This window comes from Asparagus officinalis, chromosome 2, assembly GCF_001876935.1.
Source record: "Asparagus officinalis chromosome 2, Aspof.V1, whole genome shotgun sequence".
NCBI lineage: Eukaryota > Viridiplantae > Streptophyta > Magnoliopsida > Asparagales > Asparagaceae > Asparagus > Asparagus officinalis.
Window position 1 is genome coordinate 19285170 of NC_033795.1, and position 12243 is coordinate 19297412.

Below are 12243 nucleotides of genomic sequence, written 5' to 3' on the forward strand. Positions count from 1 at the left end.
GTGGTGCTGGCTCAAGTTAAGTGCAAATAAACCCCTTGAGCGAACTTTCTTTTAATAGTTTTCGTGGAAATATAAAATATTTATCTGCACGTTTAAAACTAGGGGGGAAATGTGTGAAGGGCCCAAAAACACTAACTTCATGTACTGCAGCCTCTTCATTTTTTTTCTCCATGTGGTTCAGCCTCTTAAAATGTGACATCTTGTGTTGCAGCTCTTTTTTAGCATTTATTACATACCAACTAAGTGAAAATCCCCAAATTGTCCTTATTCCCTCTCCCCAATCCCTCAACCCCCTCCCCCCGGCCTCTCTCTAAAACCAAGGGTTTTCTCAAGCTCGTCGTCCTGGCCCTCGCCCTCCTCGCCGTCGCCGCCTCCTCCAGGCCCTCATGCTTCCCCTCGAGTTCGCCGCGTGGCGCACGCCCACGCCATGCTGCTAAAGTGCGCCGAGTGACGACACGAGTTCGGCGTCGGCGTAATCATTGACGAGGAGCTTGGGTTCAAGGAGCTAGAGGTGGTCGTGGTTACATGTACGGCTGGGATCGAGATGGGCATCCTGTTTGCTACAATGCGTATGGGGTTTTCAAAGACAGAGAGATGTACAGTAAAGTTTTCAGGGACAATGAGAAATTGAAAAAGGTTTTGAGGTGGAGGGTGCAAATAATGGAGAGGGGAGTCAAGTTGTTGTAGCTAAAGGCTAGAGGCGTTAATTCTATTATTCAAGTCACTGATCTTAAGGACATGCCAAAGAGAGAGCTTAGAGTTTCCAGTCAGATCTTGTCACTGTTTCAGGATAATTATCATGAAATGGTTGCTCGAAAGGTGGATTTTTTTGGGTTTTTTTTGATGATTTCTGTGTCTGGGTTTTGATTTTTATGGGGAGATTTGCGATGGGTTTGTTTGAAAATTTTTTGTAGGTCTAATACATGAAATTAGATTTAACAGTAACTTTCATTAGACCTAATACAGTTAGAACTAACACAGTTAGTGTTAGAACTAACATGAACCGAGTTAAAACTAACACAGTTCGTGTTAGTTCTAATTTATGTATTAGACATAACACGAACTATGTTAGTTTTAACTCGATTCATGTTAGTTCTAACACGAACTGTGTTAGTTCTAACTTGGTTCATGTTAGGTCTAATTTCATGTATTAGACCTAACACGAACTGTGTTAGTTCTAACTCGGTTCATGTTAGTTCTAACACGAACTGTGTTAGTTCTAACTCGATTCATGTTAGTTCTAGCTGTGTAATAGACCTAAACACGAACTGTGTTAGTTCTAACTTGGTTCATGTTCTCCTCTCTCTATAGAGGGTTCTCCATAGAATCTTTTTCTGGATACTTTGATATTTAGTGTCTTGGAAAAGTCAACTATATCTCTTAGTTATTTTAAGCAGCTGTGTTTATAGTTTGTTTCTCTTTACATGCGATGTTTATTAGCTTCCTTTTATTTAATAGTGCAAATACCTTCTAGATACCATAGATGTAGCTGATGGGAGGTAGCAAAGGTCATCATCAGGCTGTGAATGCTGGGATTATAATCCCATGGACTTTGCTCCCACTATTTGTTATCTAGTTAAAATATTTTCAGCGTAGCCCATTATTTATTGTGTTTATAAAGAGAGTCAAAAAGAAAATAAAAGGAGTATCATGCTCCAAAGAGATTGCGACTAATGTTTGTTTGTTGGGAAATTTGTAATAAGAAAATTGAGAACAAAAAATGCGTTATTCTCTCTAACTGACTTAGACAAAGAATGATTACAATGCTCTCAATATAATTTCTCTCTAACAGAATTAGAAAAAGAAAATACAATCTTCTTGTATTGGAATCCTGATTTACAAAAGAGAAGAAGATCAACGGAGATCTTCCCCTTTGTTTAATTTTGTGTTCTTCACGGTAGCGATGAGTTGCCTCCCTCTAATGCTCGTGCTAAGTTTGCTTCTCGTTGACGATCCAAACGTCTTGAACTCGTGGAACACGATTGAATCCTCTTGATTGATGTCGAGGATAACTTGCGTGGCAAGTTTGAAAATAACTATTAACGAGTTTAAGAACTCTAAACGAGTTGATAACTCAGAGCGAGTTTAAACTCTTGAAAAAGAATTGATTTGAACCGAAAATCGGTTAATAGCCAAGGATAAAAGTGTTTGGTGGAAAATTCGAAGTAAGTAAAATGAAAGAAATTGACTTGTATTCTCTCGATCTCAATTACAATTGGATTCCGATTACAAAAGAGAGGAGAATTGATTTGAATTCTCCCCTTTGTTTAATTCTGGGATCTTCACGGTGGCGATGGAGTACCTCCCTCGAATGCTCGCGTCGAATTTGCTCTCCGTTGATGATCCACACGTCTTGATTCGCTGGAATGGTATCTTCTCCTCACGATTTGACGCTGTGGAGAACTTGCATGGTAAGTTTGAAACTCTTGATGAGTTGATAACTCTGAACGAGTTTGAAACTCTATGAAAGAGTTGATTTAACCAAAATCGATTTGTAAGCCAAGGACGAGCTCCTCGTTGCTGAAGTTGAAGATGATCTCCCTTGGAGAATGATGTCGATCCCTTCAGGCCCTTTCTGCTCCAAGAAATTCCCCCTTTGCTGCCAAGTCTCAGATCCAAAAAGCCCGCCCAAACTCAGTTGAGTTTACCCCTATTTATAAGGGATTAAGGGGTGTAACCTCCCCCTTAATTCCCTTCTAAGTGGGGCTGAATGGGGTGTAACCTCCCCCTTAAACAGCTCCCCGAATCGTGGGGAAAACGGTTTTGAAACCGTTCAATTCGTGTTTTGAACGAGTCAAACGCTGAAAAATAGCGTTCAGGGCCCGAACTCTGCGTTTTAGACTTGAAACGCAGAGTTTGGCCTATTTTGATAGTTGAACGCACAGATCGCGCTGCGTAGAAATGAACTCTGCATTTTGGGCCTGGGACGCAGAGTTGAGCTCTGCATGAACGCTGCGTTTTGAGTCTGGGACGCAGAGTTGAGCTCTGCATGAACTCTGCGTTTTGAGTCTGGAACGCACAGGTCACGCTACGCAGAAATAAACTCTGTGTTTTGGGCCTAGAACGCAGAGTTGAGCTCTGTATGAACTCTGCATTTTGAGTCTGGGACGCAGAGTTGAGTTATGTATGAACTCTGCGTTTTGAGACTGGGACGCAGAGTTGGACTCTATGCGAACTCTGTGTTTTGAGTCCACGAACTCTGCGTTTTGATGTTGTAACATAGGGATGACCTCTGCATTTTGAGGTGGTAATGCAGGGAGGACCTCTGTGTTTTGCTTCTGGGAGTTTGGAACGCGGCCACGAGCTATGCGTTTTGAATCTGGGACGCAGAGGTGAGCTCTGCGTTTGGATTTGAAGAGGCTGTCAATTTATAGTCTCTTTTGCTAAAGCGTTGCAAAGACCGTCACCTTGTAATTTTCATCTTGGCTCCTTAAAAATATGAGAATCATCAGATTATAGCTCCCGATGTTGATTGTGAAGGTTGTTGATTAGAGATTTCATCAGTTGTTGTGAATGTCGTCAGATTGTAACCTTCATCGATCTACGTAAAAGTTTTCAAATTGTAGCCTTCTGGAAGCCGTCGAATTGTAACTTCCATCATCAGTGTTTGATAAGGATCAGCTATCTATTGTGATTTTTAGATAGCCTACAAAAAGCTCCATGTTGTTGAACGTCGCTGAAGGATGAACGCTGATCTCCCCCTTTGCAATTTTATGCCAGAAGCCGCTCAGTGGTCTCTGATCTTGATCTGCCCAAAAAAGATCCTAAACTCTTCTAAGTTTTGAGGTCCTTATAGAGGATTAAGGGGTGTAACTGCCTCCTTAATCCGCTCTTAAGTGGGGCAGAAATCCCTCTAAACATGGGGGAAACGGTTTCTGAAACCATTCAGCTCGTGTTTGAACGAGTTAAACACCGAAAATGGCGTTCTGGGCCCGAACTCTGTGTTTTAGAACTGAAACGCAGAGTTGGGCATGTTTTGGCGGCTGAGAACGCACAGGTCGCTTTGCATTTTGAATCTGGAATGCAGAGTTGGGTTCTGCGTTTTGGGTTAAAAACGCAGCAATGAAGTATGTGTTTGGATATTGTAACGCAGGGAGGACCTCTGCGTTTTGATGTTGAAACGCAGGTCTAACCTCTGCGTTTTGATATTGCAACGCGGGGAGGACCTCTACGTTTTGATGTTAAAATACAGGTCTGACCTCTGCGTTTTGACGTGAAGAGACCATCAATTTGTGGTATCTTTTGCTAGAGCGTTGCAAATATCATCATCTTGTAATCTTCTTCTTGGCTCCTTGAAAATATGAGAATCGTCATATTGTAACTCCCGATGTTGATTGTGAAGGCTGTTGATTATAACTTTCATCAGTTGTTGCAAAGGTCGTCAGATTGTAACCTTCATCGATCTATGTGAAAGTCTTTAAATTATAGCCTTCTGGAAACCGTCTAATTGTAACTTCTATCATGAGTGTTTGATGGGGGATCAGCTATCTGCAGTGATTTTTAGACAACCTACAATGTTTAGTGGTTTATTTTGAGTTGCTCATATTATTTGTTCTGCCACAAACATTTTCAATTATTTGTGTAGAATCGTGGTTTTTTGCTATCATAAGTTATTCTCTGGAGTTCTCATACTTTGCCTATACTCATGCTTGACCATGACCATAATTTGTGAGGAGTCCGCCATCATATTGTTCAAGAGAAGTGGTAACAGCAGTGCCATGTTGTGTTTTGTGAAAGCAGTTTCGATCTTTAAGATATAACTTCTTAAATTTCCTACGCAATGTTAACTATACTAATTGTAATGAGGTTTTACTTTGATGATTACAAGCATGAGAAGTCCAGAATCTTAAGTCAGGTTCTTAACTCAGTTTCTGTATTAGACCTAACATAAAATTAGACTTAACACGAATTTTTATTAGACCTAACATAGCTAGAACTAACATGAACCGAATTAGAACTAACGCGGTTCGTGTTAGAACTAATATGAACCGAGTTAGAACTAACACGATTCATGTTTAGTTCTAATACACAGCTAGAACTAACATGAACCGAGTTAGAACTAACATAGTTCGTGCTAGGTCTAATAAAAGTTCATGTTAAGTCTAATTGGAGTTCATGTTAGTTCTATTTTGTATTTGTGTTAGTTCTAACTCATGTTAGGTCTAATTGGGTTCATGTTAGTTCTAACTCAATTCATGTTAGTTCTAAATAGTTAGTTCTAATTTAGAACTATCAGGAACTGAGTTAGAACTAACAGGAACTAAGTTAGAACTAACAGGAACTAAGTTAGAACTAACATGACCCCAATTAGACCTAACATGAGTTAAAACTTATTTCAATAAAAAATCAAAACTAGAACCCAATGAATACATCCAACATTCCAGATACCAGGCATATATCAAAATCAAAACCTAACAAAAACTGCAAGAACCCAGAATGTTGAGTCATTTGGCAAAAAATAAAAACAAATGAAAAGAAAGAAAGGAATAGAAGATTGAGCTTTATGAAGAGAAAACAGAGGGCCAACCTACAAACTACCGAAGCAAGAGGAAATAAATGGTGAAGCACAAAATCCGAGCATCGAGGAATGACATAAGAGTTTTAGAAAGGAGGGAAAAGAATAAGTAAAAAAACCAACATGTTACATGCAGAAGCTTAACACTCTCCCACGAGCTACAAATGCTACAGGTCATAGGGATCAACGTGCACAGACAACACTTTGAAAGATAAAGACAGTTCTATGGCTTCACCATATTTTTCCTCATGACTAACGGATCGGACTCCGGGGGCGCTAGAGCCATCAGAGGGGGTTCCAGAGGGAGGCGAGCCCACGGGGCCGGCGCTGGGGCACCTACAGGGGGCCATGGTGGAGGAGAAGGAGGGGGTTGGTGGGGCCGCGGTGGGTGGGAGGAGGCGACGACGGCGAGGAGGGCGAGGGCCAGGGTGACTGAGCTTGAGAAAGCCCTTGGTTTTAGAGAGAGAGAGAGAGAGAGAGAGAGAGAGAGAGAGAGGAGAGGAGAGTTCGTGAGAGAGAGAGAGGGTTGGGGTTTGAGAGATTGAGGGGAGGGGATAATGATATTTTGGGGATTTTCACTTAGTTGGTATGTAATAATTGCTAAAAGAGTGTTGCAGCACAAGATGTCACATTTTAAGGGGCTGAACCACGTGAGGGAGAAGTGAAGAGGCTACATCACATGAAGTTAGTGCTTTTTGAGCCTTAGACACATTTTTCCCTTAAAACTACAGAAGGTGTATCCGCTATTGGAGGATATACAATGGGGATCTATCCTAACCCTTATATAAAAGCATTTTTCCAGTTGCATTCTCATGGATATTTAATATTTTGAAATTGGTCTCTCAAATCATTCAAATTGCTATTAGGTCCCTCAAATCTCGTTAATTTGGCTCAATTAGCCCATCAATTAGTTTTATCTTTAATGTCCCAAGTTGGGTTGGTTGTTAATCACACTTAGTTAAAAAGAAAATACCCGGATAAATGTTTTTCCACAAAATTATCGCAAGATTTCTTGAAGATTTTGTAGAATTGAGAGAGTATGAGACCATTGTGAAAAAGGGCTGAGATAAAATAAGTTTCGATTTTAAAGTAGCACGTATGGATTTAATCCTGGTCAGAAAACGAATTAGATTTGAGTTAACTAAAACATAGGAATATAAGTAGAAACCTCATAGAAAAAGGTTAAAGTAGAGGGAATATTCCCCTGAAATCTAATGTCTTACTAAGGTGGGGGAAAAAATTACAAAATACAACTTGAGAGATCTAATAGCACTTTCAATAATTGAGGGATCCATTTTAAATATTAACGATTCTGGGGCCGTGTACAGAACACTATATAGTAACAAAAGACAAATGAAAGCTTGCAAGGGGGTGGCTGATAATAGTGACACTATAAAGCCAAATGGCTCTTGATCACTCCCTAATATTTATTAATTAATCAGTCAATTATTAGGTTTTTAGATGAACCCACATATGAATTATTCAACCCCTCCCCCTCCCTCCCTCTCCCCACACACACACACAAGGGAAAAAAAACAGTTGGTGGTGCTCATCTTGAGAAAAATTTCACCTATGTAACTCCGGTAAAGTCCTAGCCTAGCTTAGTTGTAGACCATTCCTCCTTGGGTGCTCAATTAAACCAATTTAGAGGCCTAAAATTAAACTAGAAAATTTGTCATTTCTAACTCAGTTTTTGCCAATAATATACTCGATCTCTAAAACGACACCAAGTTCATACCTGACTCTGGCTTAAAGAGATGCCAAACTGACCCTTAATGTGCAAGAGATATCAATCCTTAGATCTGTGCACAAATCTCAAAATCCAATAATCCAAGGTTGATATCCCTTTAATGCACATTTAATACCCTAGACCGGTTCATCAGATACTTTTTGATCCCTCAAAAGTGAATATTCACAAGCATGGGCCCAAGCAAAATGACAGACAACTCGGTATCGCAAGAAAGTAGGGACATGGTGACTGTGATTTGTTTCCAAACTTACATTTAGAAAGAAAAGAAACAGGAAAACAAAAGCTATGAGATGAAGGATACCTGCACTTCATAACAAGATAGCTACAGCCGACCAAGTGAAATGTTTGCACAATACACTTATGAAGGACGCAGCATTACCTTCAGCGCTCCAAAAAGTACTATAAATATTAGGACCCAACATGCATGCACCAATTCCGAAAGCATTGCCAGACTAACATAACCAAGTAAAGCGGCATGACAAAACTTTAGAATTATTCATCCAATAAGCTCAAGCATCTAAACTTTCTAACAATTCACAGCAAATTAAAAAATGCAGAAAAAGATAAAGATAGATGAAACCAAATGTTTCTAACTTTAAGGTTGCTCTCTGGTCCATTTCGGAAGGGGAAAAAAGATAACACTCTAATCTCTATAAGTTATGTGTGCTTCAGGAGTGATGATATCTGATCCCAGGACGAAATTCTTCAGATGTTGGAGTTAACATTTCAATCAGATGGACCTTCTCCTCTTTCACCATTTTTCCTCTCCTTATATTTAGCCCATAGCCAGCGCGCAACCATGAATCCACCGAGTGCATACACCTAAAAGAAGCAGAGACCAATCTCAATAAGTTTGAAAGTAAGAAACCTCAAAACTGATAGAATCAGGCTGCTTCAAATTTTCTGCATCCTTGATTGTACAGAAATCCTACAATCAGTTGTGCTGATTAATAGTATTGCTTCATTCAGTGAGCCCACAATTAAAAGATACTTTATATAGTTCGTGTAAACACTGGCATTCATAAGGTCCACAAGAATAAAGAGATTTTGGCGTAAATAACCAATCTGTAGGATTTCTCTACAACCAAGGATGTAGAAGATCCCTAACTGAAACAGTAAACTATATACATATTATTGCATAGGTATTTAAACCAATTCTACATTAAAACATATACAAATCGTCAACTTAGTGGCAGAACTACTACAATAGTCAAGTGTCATATACACAAGAGACAAGACATCCAACTAGATACAAGCATGTGACTAAAGGATTATCAGTAACTGGATTTTCCAGATGGTTATCCAATTGTTCGACAACAATCCATGAAAATTCAGCAATTTGTCCCAAGATCAGAATGTCTCAATCCTTATAAGTTCTCCATAGCATCACCTGTTAATACTCTCAATACATGCCAGCAATGAGCTGGTTTAGCAAAGGAAAGTGAAACCTGAGTTGCCACAAACCAAACCAAGCCCATGCAAAATGCCTTTAGACCTTAGACCTAAACCCCACGTGCTAGTGTGACCTGTGCCATCCACATTCTGTAACCCTCCAACTTGGTTATCATAGAGAAATGACATAGCTTTTCTTTCATCAGGAGTAGATCTCTACGCAACAAAAAAAGGAAATAATAAACCTTGACAATGCATGCCATCCATTTCTTGCAAATTGATGACTAGGAAAGAATATCAGACACGTTTTCATTTGTATGTTTGAATAATTTTAATAGTGCGCATCAAGATGAGTGTGAAATTGTGAATATCTGATCCAAATAGCCATTATGGTATTTAGATCAGCATCCTTCTAGACAGCCGAGTCTCTAAAATTTAGCATATCCCCTCTCTCAATACGCTATCGCCATCAAAGACTTTTGCAGTCAAATGGCTTTCGAGCATAGCTAAAGTCAAGATAGATCAATGAAACAATTGTCAATTTCTTCACGGTCATTTCTCAACCTGACTTTTCTTCCTAACAAGTTTTCTTCATCTAGAGGATGATCTTACCCCCAATTATATGTCGATTACGCATTCAGCAAGTAACTTAGAAATAGGGAAAAGAAAGTAATAGACTCATAGGCTTACTTGTAGAAAAGATTAGACGAAGAAATAAGCATTGGGTACAGAAAGCTGGAGAGTTTATTTGAGTACAAGAAAAGAAATACAGGTGGGAGGTAGACCTTAGTAAGGTTCTCAATCAGGAGGGTAACAGAGTCTAGCAAATTGACAACATTAACCTAAAAACACAATGGTCCTAAATAATCTAGGAAAAATATATGTCTAAGTAACCCAAATGTAAAGTTTTTTGAAGGAGCATGTCATGCAGAAATAAATAAGGCAAAAGGAACTTGCTTGTAGTATAATGTGTCTTTAACTTATAAGATTTGTTTAAAAATAAGAACAATAACAAGGGTTATAAATGGAGCGGCGGATACAAACTGGATACCTTGATATCCAAATAAATCATCATTGTCAATTTGACCTATTTGAGGAATGCAGTTCCTTAACACCTTGCATGATTGCAGCCTATTTGAGGAATGCTATTCTTGTTTGGCACCCTATTTGATGAATGTTTTTCCTTAACGTGTTGCTTACTTGTCATGACACCGGAATGGGATTGATAACATTGATGTAACACGTCATTTTAAGGGACACTGCAATTATAGGTGCAAAAAAATATATGTATTTTTGACGAAATATCCGCATCCGTACCCATTAGGATAATGACGTGGTTACTAAAATCTTTAATATATGTGTAAGGAAATATCTGCATTCGTACTCGTTAGGTTACGGATGTGGTTACTAAAATCTATATCTGATAGGATATGATGGTCACGAATATGGATATGTCATGAAATATCTGAATCCATGTCCGAAATATCCAAAAATATGTTGGTCATACAATTGCAATAATTGTCACCCTTAGATCAATGGATTTGAGGTTAATTTCAATGATCAAGAGATCTAATCTTATGTTTTCTAATATAACAAACATACTAATGAACTCTCTTGTATCATATGAACTATATTTTTTCAATATTATCTGGTTTCCTCAAATCTATTTTGTATCTGCTTATATATACGCATGTAAATCTGTATCATTATCAAATTTTTAGCATATATGGATATAAATTTTTGTTATCGAGGCATATATGTGTCCATATACGTATCTGTGATTGGTAAGTGGATACAGATATTATAAGTATCATATCAGAGTCGTATCCAAACCACATTCACTCTGGTGCAATGCAGCTAAGATTATGGAGAAAAGAATATAATAGTATAGTAATATAAGTGGGAAAATGTAGAATACATTAAATAGAGTGCCCACCAAAATATCCATATCCACTCCAGTTATAAGCAAAACAACTATTGATAGCACTCGAAACTATTTGCATACTTGTCGTTACTATGCATATTATTTTGAACAAAGGCATATACAAAGAGGATTCGGATAGTGTAACTAGTTACACCTCTAATAATAACATGATAGCTAATTATACATGTGTAAGATGTCATGTTGCATGTACGTTTGCGTGGTATATCAGTTGGAATCAGTGTTTTTAAAGCAAAAGACGATGTTAATGTGATAAGGTCCTATCACTTATGTTACCTGAGGCAAGAAGCGCCAACAAAAGGCGATCACCTGAGGGGTTGTTTGGTTCATTTCCTAGAAACCTAAGTTTGGGAGATTACTAATGTGATACAATACGTATACAGGTAAGAAGAACAGTGACAACAATACTACACCAAATCAGCGATCGATCTAGGCAGGAACCTCAAGAAGAAAGTGGAGCTCTAGATGGTTTTAAACAAAGTGCAATGTACTAAGCTTACAACCTTGTAAATTTTTCAGAAAAGAAATGTAATATTTTATTATTGTAATAAAAGTTTGACCGACTTGTAATATTTAAATCAACAGATATACGAGGCAACAAATTCACTCTCTCACTAATCAAGCAGAACACAACACAATAGCAGTTGATATTGTAATTGATAATAACATGCACACAATGGCAGTTTCTAAAGTACCGGGTTGAGAGAAAACGAAACATTCATCGGTCTGAACAGGCTCGACATGAGGGACCTCTGGAGGTGGTGCGACGACGCCGAATATAATGGGAGGGGGATCTCCTCCGAGAGCTATGTAGCTGGGGTGAAGAGGTGCATCTAAGTGGAAACGTCGGTGCCACGAACTGATTCCCAGACGGCTCTCCACACTATCAGCGATCTGAGGGGTCACGCGATCGATGTACTCTGCTAGGGTGTCGAAAGGCTGGTAGTCAAACCACTGAGAGAGTTGCGGATCTACCACGTCGGTCTCTAGGTTGTACACGAATTAGGCGTCTTCGACTGCAGGATCGACCATGCACCAATGAGCCGCGGAGTCAGGGTTCGAATCGGACTCGAATTGGATTCCAAACGGGTCTGAACAGGCTTTGAATCAAGTGTGAAGCATTAACGGATCTGTTACCATTGCGGGTTGGATCTGAGCCGAAAATCAGATCCAGTTGAACCGGATTTGGGCCTGATCAAAACAGGTCAGATCCAAATTGCCTTTTCTGCTTTGTTTTCGATCTGAGTAAAAGAGGGGGTGAGCGATTAAAGAATGGCGGTGGCGGAACAGGAGGGAAGGGGAGTCAGCGGGGCTGTTCGGAGATGGAGGAAGAGGAGGAAGTAGGAAACACCCTCTGGTGGACAGCATACCTATCTGGTTTTGAGTTGAAATTTGAATTATGGTTCAGATTTAGTAGTTGATTCAGTTTTAGCAGTTTAGATTTGAAATTTGAATTTTGGGTCAAATTTAGTAGTAGAGTTAGTTTTGACATTTGAGTGATTTTAGGGATTTCAGAATTTGTATTTTTTTTTATTTTAAGCACTGCTGTAATCAAAAAAGGTTAATGAAGATTTTGAATAAAATTTTGACTACCTGAAAGTGTTGAGAGCGTGTGAAACCTCGCGGGTGTGAAACCCTAGCCGC

The 12243-nt window shown here is 39.1% G+C and overlaps 1 protein-coding gene across 1 annotated transcript in view; it reads right to left on the reverse strand.

Moving 5' to 3' along the window:
* Nucleotides 7699–12243, reverse strand: part of LOC109830451 — an 8749-nt gene continuing 4204 nt past the window's right edge. The window contains exon 2 of the mRNA XM_020397705.1: nucleotides 7699–8087. Coding sequence (XP_020253294.1) covers nucleotides 7992–8087 — 96 coding nt within the window. The 3' untranslated portion in view covers nucleotides 7699–7991. The remainder of the gene's footprint in view (nucleotides 8088–12243) is intronic.